Source organism: Vanellus vanellus (assembly GCF_965231255.1).
Source record: "Vanellus vanellus genome assembly, chromosome: 1".
Taxonomy (NCBI): domain Eukaryota; kingdom Metazoa; phylum Chordata; class Aves; order Charadriiformes; family Charadriidae; genus Vanellus; species Vanellus vanellus.
Genome location: NC_138905.1, coordinates 83,758,317 through 83,775,710, shown reverse-complemented (window position 1 = coordinate 83,775,710; position 17,394 = coordinate 83,758,317). Strand labels below are relative to the sequence as shown.

Sequence of the window (17,394 nt, the reverse complement as noted above, 5' to 3'; positions counted from 1 at the left end):
GAGTACGTGGTGGTGGAGGGAAGATAGAGAGGAACTGTGACTCTGACTCACAATATATTCCGTACTCTGCTCCTGGGGAGATGCAGCTGTGCATCTCCCCTTGTATAGGCTTCACTGTAAAGTTACACCATTGTCCAAAGTAAGCATCCCTAATTCTCCCACTTCCTGAAGTACAACAGCATTTGGCTCCTTTTTAATCAGGGATTTCTACTGTGCAATTTGAAGTCTAGGACCAGGCTTTTCCTATGTGCAGAATTAAAAATCTCTCCCTTGATTGTTTTGTTAGTTCCTGGGGAAAACTACTGCACTGTTACAGCCGATTTACATTGGCCTGCTCCTTTTTTAAGGCTGATTCCAAGTTATTCTTAATTCCTCAAGGCACCTGAGATCTGCATGAGCCAGCCATGGACACCTTTGGCAATGTTTTCCACATCCTTTTCACTCCCTCTGCTTGCTTTCCAGTTACTTTTGACTTCACTAGAGTAAGGACTGTTTCCCTTTTCTACCACATCAATAGGAAGAAATATGGCATGGAAGATTTTGGCCAGCTGACTCAATGGACTTTGGTTGAAGCCAGTAGAGTGTTGGAAAGAGCCTGAAGGAAGAGGCTGGTCCAGTGGATAAAACCAACCACAGCCTAGACCTCACGAGAGGAAGGTCTGAATATCCACTCTCCCATTCTCTTCTCACATGACCTTGGGCTCGCTTAACCTTGGAAAAGTCACATAACCTGTCTGGGCTTTAGTTTCCAAACTGTAAAACAACAACAAATGCACTTCATTGCCAAAGCGATGTAATTCTTAATTACAAAAAAAAAAAAAAACCAAAAAAAAAAACAAAAAAAAGCTTCATGCTGCAGCATTGCCACACCTGCAGCAAGACTGCCAGCAGCTTTCTCTTACCCTCTGTTAGCTCTCACACACTCACAGCATCTGCTCTTGCAGTAAGGGTTGTGTGTTCAAGCATGATTTCTTGCCTCTAACAGCAGTGAACACCAGATCTCTTACAAAAGGAGTAAACTCCCGCAGCAGCATCTGCATAGCTCATATCTAACCCGAGAGCCAATTATCCAATGATGTAACTAACTTTTGTGGTGATCAGATTTCAGTAGGATTCTTTTGTGAAATATATAAAGTGTGCATACGGCAGGAGGTGAACAAAAGTCTGTTAAAAAGTTACTTTCTATTCCTAGTTTCCATACTGTGAGAGTTACTTTATTCCTGACCTTCTATAGATAAAATTTTTCATAACTTTTCATAGCTTTTTTCATAATTTTTCATTTATTCAGTAATAAGAAATTTTCTAAAAAGACATACAGTTATCGACTCTCTAAGGAGAGGCAAGGCCAGCTGCTGTACATCTCATTTTTCTCCTTCCCGTGCCCAGTTTAAAACCTTGCTTTTCTATCAAATATCTGGAGATCATATGCCTGGCAAGAGACAGCATGTGTTAAAGTACTCCCAGTTCTAAAATTCTTCTTTCAAAGATTTTTGGCATGGAGGAGGTGGGGAGGCATTGTGTATGAACAGCAAAATGGCATCTGCATCAAAAGATAAGAAAAAGCAATGTGGTTTCCAAAAACCAAAGCAGTTTTCAGATGAGTTTTGGACCTGGCAGAGGTGCAGAGCCTGCATTAGCGCAACAGGAGAACACAGAGATCACCCTTTGACTTTGGAAGGGAGGGCTCAATTCTGCAAATTATCAGACACTTCGGTGCAGTTTAGCGGAGCATTCAACCATGAACTCAATGCATGAGCAATCTACATTTCAGTGGGGCAACTCACAAGCTTAAAAATCATACACTCTGCTAGACTAGGACAAGAATACTCTCACCATCCTTGAGCATTAACCCTTCAATATAGTCGAACTCACAGCAAAGTGTTAACTGAGAGTTAAAATCAGAAAACTTCCATGTCTTGCGGAGAACTGCACACTGGAAATTTTATCCACATGAACATTGATGAACTAGGGGACTCACAAGCAGAGTTCCACTTCGGGCAAATTTTAACAAAGAAAAAAATGCAGAGTAGCGAGATTTACCGGAACAGTCTTTAGCCTTAGGACAGGCCTACATGTAAACAATTTGCTATAAAGTAAAGCCAATTAGTAGAATGACTTTTTTCTCTAAAAGGGCAATGGCTTTTTTAAAGACTCAGATGCAACGGGAAGAGGCGCAAGTCTTTCACGGACACACATTATATTTGTGAGCTCTTCTCCATAAGGATTCAAGGGTCTCACTGTGCATCTGGGAGCAAATCTAGGATGATGTAACAACATAAATCTGAGCAAGGTTGTTGGGAGTGGTTATCTCTCATATTAGGCCAGTTCATTCAGCTTGTCAGAATAGCATACAAGCTCTTTTTAATCTAAAGATTTACATTTTTTGCAAAGAAGAAAACTTCTAACCCTACATTTTCTCCCACAACATTTACCTGTATTTTATCAAGACTCCAATACAAGACTCCTTTTCTATGAGAATGACTTTAAAAATATAATTTTAAGCTGGTTGTGAGGAAGCTACTGCACCTGTGCAGAGCATCGGAAAGGTATTAATTATATACTGCAATGCTAATTTCTCACTGTGGTCCTGATGTAAACAATTCAGTTCCAAGCTACGTGTATGACAAAATATGGATCAAACATCCACTGTCTCTAGTCAATTTGTCATTTCGCTGCATCCCTTGCTGTGCAAAAACTTTATCCAATTCATGATGAATTAATTGAGGTCCTATTGGCAGTTTTAAAGTATTTGGATCAGGCCTGGAGTCTTGTTCTTGAGAACTCTGCATCAGATATTTTGCACCTGCAAGTCTAACAAAACTTTTCTATTTGGACGTTTGTGAACCTCTGAGGAGCAGGGAGAGGCAATTCAGAAAGCAAACTTTGATTCACGAAGTGGCCATGGATGTATTTCTGTACAGCTTTAAAGAAACCCGGAGCCAGGGGCTTTTGCAAAGCAAACACAGGTGCAGTTTTGGATGAAATGAAACAGGGCTTCCCCACCAAGCCTTTTGCACCATGGCTTGCCACAATCCCAGCCCCTTGGAGCACGCCCGGGGTGGCAGTCTATTGCGTGTGGAGGCACAGCAAAGCTCATACCCAGTGCTTGGGAGAAACTCTCAAGCAGCAGCACTGTTCCTTCCGGACTTTAAGGTACCAAATGGTACCTTAAAAATGTGACTGGGCCTTGTAAAAGGCACTGTTGCCCTAACACCATTCCTACTTTTAAGGCAAACCTCTGTATTCAAGGGTTACAGTAGAACTGTCAGAAAACCAAGGAAATGCTAGGTTTTTTTCAACAGAAATATCTCAGATTAACTTCGGGATTTTTTTTTAATTTTTGACCAAAAGAAAAGCTCATTTCATTCCTAACTAGCATTCGCTATTATTGTATTTCAGTTTCCTTGTGGGCGTGAGTTCTGTCTGTGCCCGTAAACTAAGTTTAGGGATGCAAGATTTTTCATACTGAGACTCCAACATTTTTGAAGCTGTAACCCTTGCTTTATTCTGTTTGCTTGCTAGATTTCACTGTTTTCCTTACTTCATAAAAGAAAAAAGAAACTGGAAGGTATTAAAAAAGATGGAAGAGGAAGTTTTTGGTTTCTAAACAAAAACAAAAGAGAAACTCTTTTGTTTTCAGTGTAAAACACAGCAAAATAATGATCTTGAAATCCACAGTTTGAAACAGTTTTACTCTTGAGTTTCCTAACATCAGATAAACTAAAAAATAACATTTAAAAAATCTCTCTTTTTTTTGGTATGATTTTTTTTCCTACAAAATGAGCTGTCCAGTGGGAAAGTAAATGTGAAAACACGTCAGACCATTTTACATCACAGGGTCTCTAGAAGGCTGCTTTTTCTTAGCCTAGTTGGAGAGGGACAAAATTCTGATAATCTGAGGGGTGCTTCCCTTTCTCCTCCTGCTACCAAGTTCGTTAAAAACCACCTCTGGCATTTAAAAATAGAATGAGAGCAATCTGTTATAAAAGTGGACCACTTCACCTTAACCCTTTCCATGGCTTCCCTTGCTCTTTCCAGAAGAATACACCAAATATTGTCATGTCTGAGGCCAGGCTTGAATCCCCCCAGAATTATGGGAAGGTGAAAGAGGTGAGTTTCATCTGGAAGACTGCTCTCAATTTTAATTATGGAGAGCTTAACCCTCAAAGCATCTCTCTGACAAAAATAAGAGGAACTGCAACTATTGCCTGACTTTAATACAAAACAATTAATCAGCCCTGGTTTGAGCCAAAGTAGGTCCAGGTTGACTTGCAAGGTTAATGGATCTTCAAACTGTTTTTAAAAAAGACTTAGATGGAGTTTCAGTGCTGCAACGAAACATGAAACCAGGCCTCTTTGGTGTGGCTTTGGGCTTGTTACAAACATCTTGCAGAGCTTGAAAACTGCTTTTAATGATTAGCCTAACTTCCCTTTCCTTAGTTTAATCCCATTTTTCCTGATTGCACTCCTTTGCCCCACCCGAAAGTGAATGCTCTCTTTCACCAATGCTTACGCTTTCCAGATCTTTGCACTGGGTTTTCTGTTATGCCCTTTCCGTCAGCTCATAGCAAAGGCTTGCACGTTCAAGACAATTTCCTCAAAGGTCAGTTACACAACCCTTCTAGTAATTTTTGCTGCTCTTTCCTAATTTTATTTTTGTGTGACAATACCTTCCAACTTTCAAGCAGCCTTCCCGATTTTTCTGCTGTGCTACAAAAAGTGGCAATTCCTTCCTAGCTCTGCAATTCAGTGTCTCAGCATTTGCATTTATTAAATACTGTGCCTTTACAAATTTTTAGATCGTTCCTGGGGCTGATCAGGTATTGCTCCTTTTTAAATTTCTTTTCCCCTCTGCATATCATTGCTCAATACCACTATTCCCCCAGCATACTAGCTTGTAATTTCTACTTTGACTTTCATTTTGTAATTTTCTGCCAATATTTTCTGTCTCCATCTCCCCAGCAGAGATTATATTTCTCTTTGCTCACTGCTGTTTGCATCTTTTCCAAATTCAGCTGCAAATTTAATTTGTTTGCTCTGCCGCTATTAACAAACAGTAATGAAAAGATTAAATAACACACAAACAGTTTGTCAGTTTAAATTATCCAGTATCATGATTTAGTTCTGGTGCTTTCTATTTTTCTGTTTGCAAATGACTTCTCAAAAAAAAAAAAAAAAAAAAAAAAAAGCAAGTGCAAAGCTTTGGGCAACTGTTTTTGTAAAATTAGCACAGGTCTAGTCAAGTCATTGGAGTTTATTGATTTAGCTAAGGATATGAACTTTAGATTTCTTGTTACGCTGGACAGTTTTCAGAGCTACACAGTGAATAATATGTAGAAATACTTCAGCTTTTGTGGAAATTGTTTACCCAACTATGGCTTTAATTCTTTGTCATGACTAAGATGCAGCTGACTGCTTATCTCATACGGCATTGTTTTTATTTCCTTGCACTGTATGCTTGTCATTGATCAATCAAAGCATTACAGATGGACTTTCCTGATCCAGGCAGTGCAACATGAAAACCCTAACTTGCAGCAGAATACCTGTATGACCTTGCAAACATCATATGACTTCTATGTAATCCAGTTTCTGCTCTTTAAAATGGGAATAATGGCAGCCCTCCTACTTTGTTGGTATTAACCAAGAGAAATGCTTATGGAGTGCTCAAATATCAGTGACGTGAGAATGGTAAAAGAAAACAGAGGATGATTTACACTGAGAACATTTATGGAAATGTATTTGTTAAGATGCCTCATTAATCTCGAGACAGACAGGCATCTCCCACGCAGCATGCAGGGCATTGTACCGCAATTCTATTGTGCCTTGCGTGGAGGCAGGAAATCTTTGCTTTTGCTCTTAGTAAGGCAACAACAGTCAGCTCTTGAAGTGAGAAAGCAAAGGATGTCAGGGTATATATCTAGGGTAATAAAACACCAACACCATTCCATAAAGTTCCTTACTTTGCAAATGTAGAAAGTAATGAACAGAGATTTTGACTTCACCAAACTTCAGAAAAATCAGGATCCCAGCCTCCCAAACCCTTGTTCTGACCTTCTCAACACAGAGATTAATTAGTCAACTGGTTAATGCAAAATTATATACCATGACAGTTACGGCAGAGACAGACAGATGTAAACATCATGTCACAAAAATGTGAGCGAGGAAAGGAATTAGAACAGAAAAAGACCTAGTTGTGACTGAGAAAAGCCTGCCTACTTCTGTAGTTGATTATAGACCTGGGATGTAGCTAGTGTGGTTGATATTGTACCGGACATTATTAATAATCGAGTTCCTCAGTGGGATTGCTAGAGGATGCTGGGGAGTGTCAAATGCCTCCAGGGGGGTCTTGAGTGCCCAGAACTCCAGACAATGTCAGTGGCGGGGGAGGAAGGTGCAGGGCCAAAACCTAACAGAATTAACTTTGCACAAGGTGTGAGAAGCAGCTGCTGTTCCAAATAGTGAGGTAAGCACCGAGGAACTGGTCCTGACCTTTCTCTTGGAAACGGGCAGGTATGTGTAAGGCGATCACATTTTGATCTCTGAAAAGATAAATTTGTGGAAAGATCAAATGTAGACACACATGCCATTGCAATCAGCTGTGTCTGAAATGAACCGATATTGCCGTGGTTCTACACAGCACATTTAACTGTTCAGAAAACAGATTGCTCCTTGCAGCAGATGTATTATCACAAAACTGCCCCTCAGAAAGATGTCACCAGTTGGGAAAGTGATCCTTAATGACTAGTAGGGTCATGGTCACAATGGTAATCATAAATAGTATTGTAGATTGGTTCGAAATGCAGATGAGTTTTTCATACTTGGTTGAACAGCTGTCTTGCTGTGCTTTGCTCAGCCAGTCATATAAAGAGGAAAAGGAAATGTCAGTGACTCAGTAGACTGAAATCCATTTCCATAAGAGATTAGGTATATACAATTCACTGGAGGCTATTTGGCCTCAGTGCTCAGATGTGTCTTGTCTTTTGAAAATGGCCTAGAGTAATGCAGGATTAAAAGCAACTGACCTGCTGCAGATTAAGAAACTTTGGTGGCCTCTTCCTCAGATACGATGTGTAGCCACACTCCCCAGCCGATCTGCAAGATGAAGTTTCAAATTCCTTCACTCTAACTTACAGTTTGGTTGGCCCTGAGGATGGGAGAGTTAACATTTCAAGCTGCCCTAACTCAGTCCCACTCGATTTTGTCTCTGAATTCTTCGGCTTCTTAGTGGGTCTGGCTTTTGTGAAAGCTTTAGCTTCAATCCGTATGTGTTGAAATTTCCGTACCTTGAGAAGTGGAAATGTTCAGGAGGGTCATAGCGTCTCTAGAGGCATTCAGCACTCCACAGCAATCTACCTTAATAAATCCTTCTACAGGCACATATCGTACAAATGGTCGATTACTATTCTGAAATAGAGTGCAAACATTCATATGCAATTATTTCATATTCACGTTTCTGAATATTTAGAATGCAGTGGTATTTTTCTTGATCTGTCCCTTTTCACTGTCCCCCTAAGCACAGAGAAGGAGGCCTGCGTTTCTTCTCAATATAGTTTTAGGATGAGGGAATCAACAGGGCATTCTGCTACTTGTTGCTTTCTGTGAGTTTGTGAAAACAGTGCTTAGCAAGCAATGAGAATAATTACACTGTCGTCTTTGGCAAAAGTCTGAATAAGCTGTCAGCCACCACAAATGATCATTAGTGGCTCTGTCTGAAGAACAAAAGCTGCTCTTAAATTTTCCAGAAAGTGCCAAATACTTCAAACTGACTTACATAAATCATGTCTGCTATTACAATGCTGAATGTAAAATTCAGCGGTCACTTTTCCTCCTATTCCAGTTTGTTTTAGCAATGACTTAAAAGTAAATATTTAGGCAGTATCTCAGAGTACTAGAATTTCATTATTTTCACAGGACATATTAAATGACAATTCAGTCTTCACCTATGTATGTAGGCTGTTCAGAGACTCATCAAAACAAAGCGATACAGATTTTTTTTTTTAAATCACCACAAACAAAACAAAACAAAGTTTTCCAACACTTCTTGAAGTGTAGAGACTGAAAGGAGCAGAAAGTGATGCTCCAGAGTTTATTGGGGATTTAATTTATTGATGGAAGCAATAGGTAACCTTATTTACTTCTAAATTTAGGCCTTCCCTGAGACACCTGGATTAGACAGCATTAATGCCCTACTAACACTGCAGTGATAGGCAGAAATACAAACCATTAAAATAGAGTAAAACTAAGCTATGGTTGAAAGATCAAACAACTTTGCAATGCATGAGCTTTTCTTTTCTGTGGTGTTTGCTTTTACCTACTGTGCCACAAATGTCAGCAATCTCTAAGTCAAACTTGTTTAGTGGAAATTAACAGCCGACTCTATATTACTGGGATATACTGTTTTTCCTGTCATGCTGTGATATGTGCTCCCACAAATCTTCTGGACCTTTCATTATGTCAAATTGTCACTTAGTTCTACTCCTTGTTCCTTTAAGGATCTTCTTTGCTTCTGCTGCCATGTTTGCAATCACTTTTGAAAGCCGGAGTAGTATCTCTGGATAAGGGGGTACTATCACTACGCAAAGGGAACTCAAAGAGACTAATATGTCTTCCTACCTTGATGTCCACTGCTTTTCAAAATTGCACATAGCGGAGTGTTTTCTGAGCACATTTAGAGGCTGATTTGAGACCCATGTGCTCTCCACCCCTTTTTTAATTACCTCTAGCAAAAGCTCAAAGCATCAAAGGTGCAGTCCAACATGTAGAAGGGCACACAGAATAACACAGCACAATAGCAGAACTGGTCCAAAACTTCTCAGCAACTGAGGAAAAATGGCTTTCCGTAACGTGTCAGCCCTTGCTGAGCTCCCAAGATATGGAACAGAAAAGGAATTGGGTAATACAGGAGGAGAGAGAGACAGAAAACAGGGTGGATATCCCCACAGCAAGATGCTGTCAGGCTGCAAATGCCCACCCTAGCTAGCTGCCTACTCTCTTTGTGGCACAGGCACAAAGTGAGAGGAATAGTCTACTATTATGTCCAGCCACTATTGAGTCCCCAGTCAAATTATGAGTTCACCGTAAACTGACAGGTCAACAAGGGATACCTTTTGATGTGAATCCAGAGAAGATGCTGGATCAATTCTGCATTCAGGCTATCCAAACTGTTCTGAGGCCACGTGGCCCCTAGGAGAGGTATGAAATAGGTACTGCACAGTAAGATGATTATACTCGTTCAAATGGATGTGTTGTTATAGCCAATATATACTGAACACCCATTTAACTCATGTGCCATCATACACCTTAATGTTGACTAGGCTATGTGTCACAGCTGACCTGACAGCCTGTGGCAACAGAAACTGATCTCAGGTACCAGCATTAATACGCTAGCACGGTCAGATATGAGGCAAAAATTAAGTGGAAGCAGTCACCATTTATGGTCTTCTATATCTATATCTAATAATATTACTCCAGCTGGTACTGAACTAGGGAGCATGCTGCTGGGCTGTGCTCTTATTCTGAGGTCACCGTGGAAATACTTGCCTATGCTTATTTGGGACCCAGACCCAGGACCCAAATATAGTAATCTAGTCTGTACTTCCTGTATGAGTGTAAATAGTATTGTGTCCTTTTCTAGGACCATTCATCACGCTTACTTGACTGCAAACAGTCCACAAAGACAGCTAAAATGAACCTTCTCAGGGATTTACATGTGGAAAATTTAAAGAAGAACCTCAAAGAAAAACAAAAATATCTATCATCAGCTAAGTAGAAAAAGTTTGGCTTGAACAAAATCTGTCTACCTGAAATGAACCATTTTAATTTTAAGAATTTTTAATGAGATAACAGAAAAATTAATGTGGAGGACTAAACTCTTGGGAGATTTTTATACCATTCTCCAAAAGGCTGAAGAAGGAGTAGTTTCTGCGATGGTCCGTACAAGCCTGTGCCTCAGGAGCCTGGAAGTTAGGTCAGTCTCAGACAGGATACCTCTGTTGAAATCTTGCCTCTGAATGCAAGTCTCCTTTATAGATAACTTACTCACTGGGCTATACTGAGTAAGCACTTTTTGTTTTGTGAATTGCATTGTGCAACTTTTGAAGCATGTCCAGAAACATCACAATCATTTGCTTTGAAAATATGAAAACATAAACATTTTAATGTTTTACATTTTCCTTTCCTTTTTATCAGTATAAAAACACACACAAAAAAGATATAAATTGCAAATCGCCCTCAATTTAGACAGGCACAAAGTTCCATTTTGCGCCAAGATCCATTTGTCAACTGCAATATAGCCCAGCCCTACAAACCAATATGCTTTATGTATCTTATACTCAAAATAGAGCCAAGGCCATAAACTTGCTGCAGTTTCCCAGTAACGTCCATTTCTCATAGTTAGAATAGTGCCTTAGGCATATTCTGAGATGCTGGACTTCATGGAAAGCCTGACAATTTCAAGTCATGGACCGGAATTTCTGAACACACCACTTACAAACCTCCTAGGTAAAGTGTCTTGGAAGAACGCCCTGAAAGCTGTAGTCTCACCAAGCTTTGCATTTTCCTTCCAAATTTTGCGCACCCTGAAACATTTAAGAAAAATGTAAAGGTTCTGAAACATTTTTATTTTTGCAACAAATAATTCACCAAGCACAAATCAAACTACAAGCCAAAGTTCAGGGTAGTTTAACACCCTTCCGCCAAATCCACAAGACACTTTAAGTTAGGTTCAGAAAAATACTTTTGAATACTTTTTTCCATGGTTCCTCTATCAACAAGATGGAGGAATAGCTTATTTGAACTGCTTTTCTGAAGTCCCTAGCCCTTCCTTTCTGTGTGCAGCATGACATTAAAGAGAGTCTGCAGGAACTCCAGTCTTACTTTTACCACCTCATCACCTGCTCCAACTTGTGTATTTTGCTAGTGCCACTTAGTTTTGAAACTAAGCAGACCGGTGATTACATGCAGCTGCATGTTGGCATGAATAATGCTTTCAGCTTTTGAGCTGAGCATTGTAAGAGCTTTGCTCACCATCCTATGGACTTGAATATCATACTGCGTGTGGGTTAGCTCTTCTGAGAGTTGTAAGAAATCTGCTGAATGACATCTGTTTTATAATATTTTTACTGTTTTTAAAACCAAATAATTTACTGAGGGAAGACCAAATTGCACAGGATGAGTTCTTTTTATACAGCGTGGTCTGGGCTCTGAGATCCATCTACATTAAGTTAGTATTTATTTAGGTATGACAGTAATTGTATGGTAACTGAAAATCTTAGATTTTTTTTTTTTCCAAAGCATAACATTGCTGCAAGCAACAGTCTAGATTTAGGTGAACTCATACTGTGACAAACTGAGAATGGAGAAAACACATTTCTTGTCCATAAAAGGACAGATCACACATCCACAGAGGGTAGCTCTGATTTTGCTGCAGTTCCAAACTATGAAGTGGGGACTCACTGTTGCTAAAAGGAATTTAACTTAGAGTGGATAGAGGATTCTCCAGTAAAACTTTTTTCTTTTTTCTTTGCCTTCTTAAACAGAAAATGGTTTGCCTTCTTAAACAAAAAATGGTGATTTTCTGAAGTGGAAAATTTTCTGTTCAGGTGGTCTGATATTTCTGCAATTTCTTCTTGGAAATATACAGAGTACCCAGAGTCTCACCAGCAGGTCAAGGGAAGGGATCCTTCCCTTAAACTCAGCACTGGTGAGGCCACATATGGAGTGCTGCGTCCAGTTCTGTCTCCCCAGTACAGGAAAGACATGGACATACAGGAGCGAGTACAAGAAGATGATCAAGGGACTAGGGCATATTTCATATTAGGAGAGGCTGAGAGAGCTGGGGCTGTCCAGCCTGGAGAAAAGACATCTCAGGGGGATCTTATCAAAGTGTAGAAATACTGATGGGGGGGAGTAAAAAAGATGGAACCAGGCTCTTCTCAAGGGTGTCTCATGAAAGGACCACAGGCAATGGGCACAAAGTGAGATATAGGAAATACTATCGAAACATGAGATTTTTACTTAGGTTTTTTTTTTTTTTTTTTTTTTTTTTTTTACTATGAGGGTGGTGAAACACTGGAAAAGGTTGCCTAGAGCGGTTGTGGAGTCTCCATCCATGGAGATACCCAAAACCGGAATGGGCACAGCCCTGTGCAAGCTGCTCTACCTGACCCTGCTTTGATCAGTGAGAATGGACTAGATGATCTCCTGAAGATCCCGCCAACTCCATCTGTTCTATGTTCTGTAACTCTGTGCCTTCACCCCAGAGTGTTAGTGGTCTGATGTGTGGTGGACATGTTTTCAGTGCAGGAGAATCAAGTTCAAGACTGTTCTGAGTCACGTGAAGTTATACTACAGCCAGGGCTCACCAAATGGTATAAGAGTGCTCTAACATGAGTTTAATATTTTCTCCTTCAATCCACTACTTGTGCAACAATTTTATAAAATTGATGTGCTTTGAAACGAATGGTTTGCTTCCATGATTTAGTATTTTACATGGAAAATTAATTTCATTTGAATATAAGTACAAATGCAAAATATACAGGTATCCACAAGATAAAAAAAACCTCCTTAGACAGATGCTTACAGTTCTCAACTACAAAAACAGAAAGACAGAAAGATTTAAAAAGAAATGACAAATGAGCCTCTAGAATATGCTCAGAAGCTAGAATTACAAGGACACTAGAGGAATCTATATAGAGTAGTGCATGGTAAAGTACAGTACAGAGAAGAAACACACATTTAGGTCCAGTTTTCAAAATCTTGATCTTGAGTTCCTTGTGATCTTTTTGAACAAGATTCTTCCATTGGGGAGGGGGGGAAGGGGGGGGGGGGCAGGGAGTGGAAAGAAGGGGAGGGAGGTGTTCTCCACCTGTCCTTGAGTATTTTTAACTACTGTCAGTTTTGTTCCACTTTGTATAAATGTAATGAAGGAACTTCATTAAAAACAACAACAACAAAAAAAACAGGCCCCAACCCAGAAAACAACCAGTACAAAATGGTCTGTGGATCCATTTGAATTTCCTACTTATATTACAGAAGCCTAACTACTGCTTTCTGAAGGTCAAAATATAAGAAATCCCACTTTGCTGATTGACTGCATCCTTTTCCTTCAACGATACTTTCCCTTATAGCACCAGAGAGAGAAAGAGCTATTGAAACATCTTATTTATTTGCCAGTGTATTATGATGCTCTTAGGGTAAAGTTAAACACAAGCCATATGATGAATAATAATTTGATGTATCCAAGAGATCTTAACACAGAAAACTTGACAACACTTAGCAAAATCAGAACTTCTTCATTTTACACCATTAGATAGTCTGGTACTCTGCATAATCTGGCAATTTTGGAACTAAACCACTCTGTAGAATAGACTCTTTGAAAGTAAATTGGCTTTTCTGTGCTGCCAAGACCTGGACATACAAGAGCTACCTACCTCTGTAGTGAAAGGACCTAACTGACATATATGTCACTATGCATGGAAAGAGGGAAAGTAAGGTCATCCTGAAAAGTGCATGAAATATAGATGAAACACTGAAAAAAAAGTCAGAAAACAGTTGCACCCAATATAAATTATAACAAAAGAGTATCTTCAAAGAAACACGTAGCCTATCTGTATCTATAAAGTGCAGGTATCATAAAAACAAATCCAAGTTTTCATGTTTACAGCCTCTAGTAAACTTCCCTATTTAAGTGTTTTTATGTTGACTTTCTGTCCATTTGCAGATCTTACAGGTGAACAAGGTGATGTCCATCTTGTTTTATGTGATATTTCTCACTTATCTTCGTGGCATCCAATCTACCAACATGGATCAAAGGAGTTTGCCAGAAGATTCAATAAATTCTCTTATTATTAAACTCATTCAGGCAGACATTTTGAAAAACAAGCTTTCTAAGCAGATGGTAGATATTAAGGAAAACTATCAAAACACAGTGCAGAAAGCAGACACTCAGCAAGACATGGATGGAGACGAAAATGTGAAATCAGACTTCCAGCCAGTTATCTCAATGGATACAGACCTCTTAAGGCAGCAGAGACGCTACAACTCTCCCCGAGTCCTCCTGAGTGACAACACGCCGCTGGAACCACCGCCTCTGTACCTCACGGAGGATTATATTGGAAATTCAGTGGTGGTGAACAGAACTTCCCGGAGGAAAAGGTACGCAGAGCACAAGAGTCACAGAGGGGAATATTCTGTTTGTGACAGTGAAAGTTTATGGGTCACGGACAAATCATCTGCTATTGACATTAGAGGACACCAGGTAACTGTTCTGGGAGAAATTAAAACAGGCAACTCCCCAGTTAAGCAATACTTTTATGAAACAAGGTGTAAAGAAGCCAAGCCTGTAAAAAACGGCTGCCGTGGCATTGATGACAAGCACTGGAACTCCCAATGCAAGACATCCCAAACATACGTTAGAGCACTGACTTCAGAAAACAATAAACTGGTAGGCTGGAGATGGATAAGAATAGACACCTCCTGTGTGTGTGCGCTGTCAAGGAAAATAGGAAGAACATAAATCTGCATCTCTTTGCTATATAAATTATTACTTTAAATTATATGATATGCATGTAGCATATAAATGTTTATATTGTTTTATATATTATAAGTTGACCTTATTTATTAAACTTCAGCAAATCTACAGTATATAAGCTTTCTCTCTCAATAAACAAGAGCAAAGGGTGTGTGCCTCTGCTGTGGGCAGCTCCGGGTTTTTTTAGACTATGTTTGTGACACTGCTTGTCGGCAGCATACCATAACCTTACTGTAAAATCTGTGTAAAATCAGTATTTTTCATTCAGTATTGTCAAGCCAGTGACTGTCATTTAGTAAACTTGTTAAAAATCAGATCAATGTCAAGAGTTGTGTACATATTTATATTCCCTGCTCTATACATTCACATTTAATTGGATGCAGTATTGACTCCTCACCACCAAAACAAAACTGGACCAAAATACATGCTGACAACATTACAGGCATCAAGCAGCTTCTGTGTATTATGCCAGTTTTGCCAGTGAAATGACCATTTTCCCTCTGTTAGCATTTCAGAATGACTGCCAATAATCCAGCAACTTTTGTTTATGTTTTTGAAACACATTTGTTTTGCAACTGTTTCTAATGCTGCCTGTTCATCGTAGAAAAAATATGATAAAAATCTAAAATATTTGCAGCAGAAACTTACTGAAGCCAAGAACCAATCTAGATGGATCATTGATATAACACATAAAAGATGATTTCTTCAGAATTTACTATTTATTGTGATCAACCTCTTCCACCTCACACAAATCAATTATCTTCTGCTTGCATTGTTGGATCATTCCTCTCTGACTTTTTAAATTAGAAACAAAGCTGGTGGAGTCTTAACCTTGAAAGAGCCCTTGGCTTGCAAATTGTAGTAAAGATAGGATATCCTGGCATGGATATCAAAGCCACACACCTGTACAAAGCTGCTGTTCTCCTCAACAATCCATTCTGCATTTTTCTCAGAGGGAAAAATATGTAGAAGTGCTTGACAAACCTGGTACCTTTCATAGGAATGTGAAATAATAGATCTTTTTCAGCAGTGTGGTGACTAAAATACAAGTAGTCCGTAGTTATAACAGAGTTCTTGAATTATACAGGTGAGTTGTTACTTAGGACAGATATATACCTCAAACTTGTCTTTGTGTTGTCATGTATCACTGGGGACAGTGATAATTAAACTACTGGAAGAGATGGTTTGTTATACATTAGCTGTGGGATCCCTGGATGGCATCCTACTCCCATAAAAGTAAATGAATGTTTTGTCACGGCTATCAACAGAATTAAGATTGGACTGCATATGTTATCAGTGCTAGCTAGATCTTAACACACGGTCAGCGCTAAAAAATGACAGCCATTCCAAAACCATTACAGCTGTACTGGTCTTAGGTTTTTACACTACAGCTTTTACTGTCGTAGCGTGTTCAGCATCACTCATGAAAATGAGATCAGAGCACTCAAAACCTAGGTTGCAGGATGCCTTTGTTCATATGGCTTTCACTAATGGAGAACCAGCTTCAAATCTGCAACAGGTCAGCAGATCGTGTGGTCTCCCCTAATCCCTTACAGAGAGTGTTATACATCATAAAACCACCAGAGAACTGGACTGGTCACTCATGAGGCCAAGCACTGGAATAGCAGTGCCTCTGAAAGCCAGGCTGGAGCATGAAGGTATAATTCTGCAGGAGAGGCTATAAACAAAGGTTTTGAGAACCATCTCAATTTTCACCATGAGGCCAGGGTATTTACCTCACAGGAAATATCATCACCTCACAGTACTAAATCCTAACTTTGCTTCAAGCAATAATAATTTCAGAGGTTCAATACCAAGGCAATTGTTAAAAGGAAAGAGAGGATATAATATAACAAGGAACTCAGTATCTGTTAGATCTGACTAGAATTTTTCCAGAGTTCTCCTTCCTTGGCAAACATTAAAAAAAAAAAAAAAATCCTCAACAGAGCTTTTGCTAGTTTTACTAGTAAGAAAGTTTAAGTTTCAAGTACATTTTTACACTTAGAGGGACAAGCATGTTTTTCGGAGTCCTGCCCCACTGAATTTTTTTGCAGGTTAAAAGCCTAATTTTACACCCTGAATTCCCCAAATAAAGATAATTTTCAGATGCTGTGAGTAACTGAGAGCATATATTGTCATGGATCATTACCTTTAGAGATCTCTGTGCTTCAGTATACTAGGTAGGCCTATCTCTGTATGAGAAGAGGAAGTAAGAAGACTAACTGAGCTTGGTTAGTTACTGTTGCTTACAGACCCTATATCCCATTAATTGGAAACCACCTAGTTCCTACAGGGTGGATGCCATGCCTATTTACATCACTGTAAATCCAGAGAAATTCTATTGAAGGTGAGAAAATGCAGGTTTATAGCAAGGTAAACAACATCAGAGTCGATCCTAATGAAAATCAAGGGAGGTTGATCCTTTATAGGATCAAAGAAAACAATTTGTTGTTTTCCACTGTAAATGCAGTAACAGGAACTGGTCTTTCACTCTTAACTTCACCAATGCAACAAGCATTTTACAAGCGGCCAGCAAAAATGTATCAGAGTAAATGCAACGTCCGTCATCTGAAACACATTAAATGAGAAAAAAGCATGGTGCGTATAAGGTTATTAGATCAGCTGCCTCTTTCCCACCCCAGTATAACAATGAGCGGAAGTGTTACCCTCTGGATCTGATCCAGTTTCCACTATATTCAGTGGAAAAATTCTCACCTTCTCCAGTGGAAGATGGATCAGGCCCTGGGCGAAGAAAAACCTGCAGATCTCAACCGGAGAGCAGAGCAATCGCACACATCAGTTACGCGTTCTTGTAAATCCTGTGTACGCATAAGATGCTGTATAATTCTGCAACAAGTTTGTAA

General features: G+C 39.4%; 1 protein-coding gene across 1 annotated transcript; it reads left to right on the top strand.

Moving 5' to 3' along the window:
• The first annotated feature begins 266 nt into the window (after positions 1 to 266).
• NTF3 (neurotrophin 3) lies at positions 267 to 14,994 on the top strand. Its single transcript, XM_082486213.1, has 2 exons — positions 267 to 657; positions 13,721 to 14,994. The coding sequence occupies exon 2, from the start codon at positions 13,742 to 13,744 to the stop codon at positions 14,513 to 14,515; it is 774 nt and encodes a 257-aa protein (XP_082342339.1). The 5' UTR covers positions 267 to 657; positions 13,721 to 13,741; the 3' UTR covers positions 14,516 to 14,994.
• The last annotated feature ends 2,400 nt before the right edge of the window (positions 14,995 to 17,394 follow it).

Bases quoted from the DNA above. Each gene is read 5' to 3' on its own strand.
- NTF3 (XM_082486213.1), top strand. From the start codon at position 13,742: ATGTCCATCTTGTTTTATGTGATATTTCTCACTTATCTTCGTGGCATC.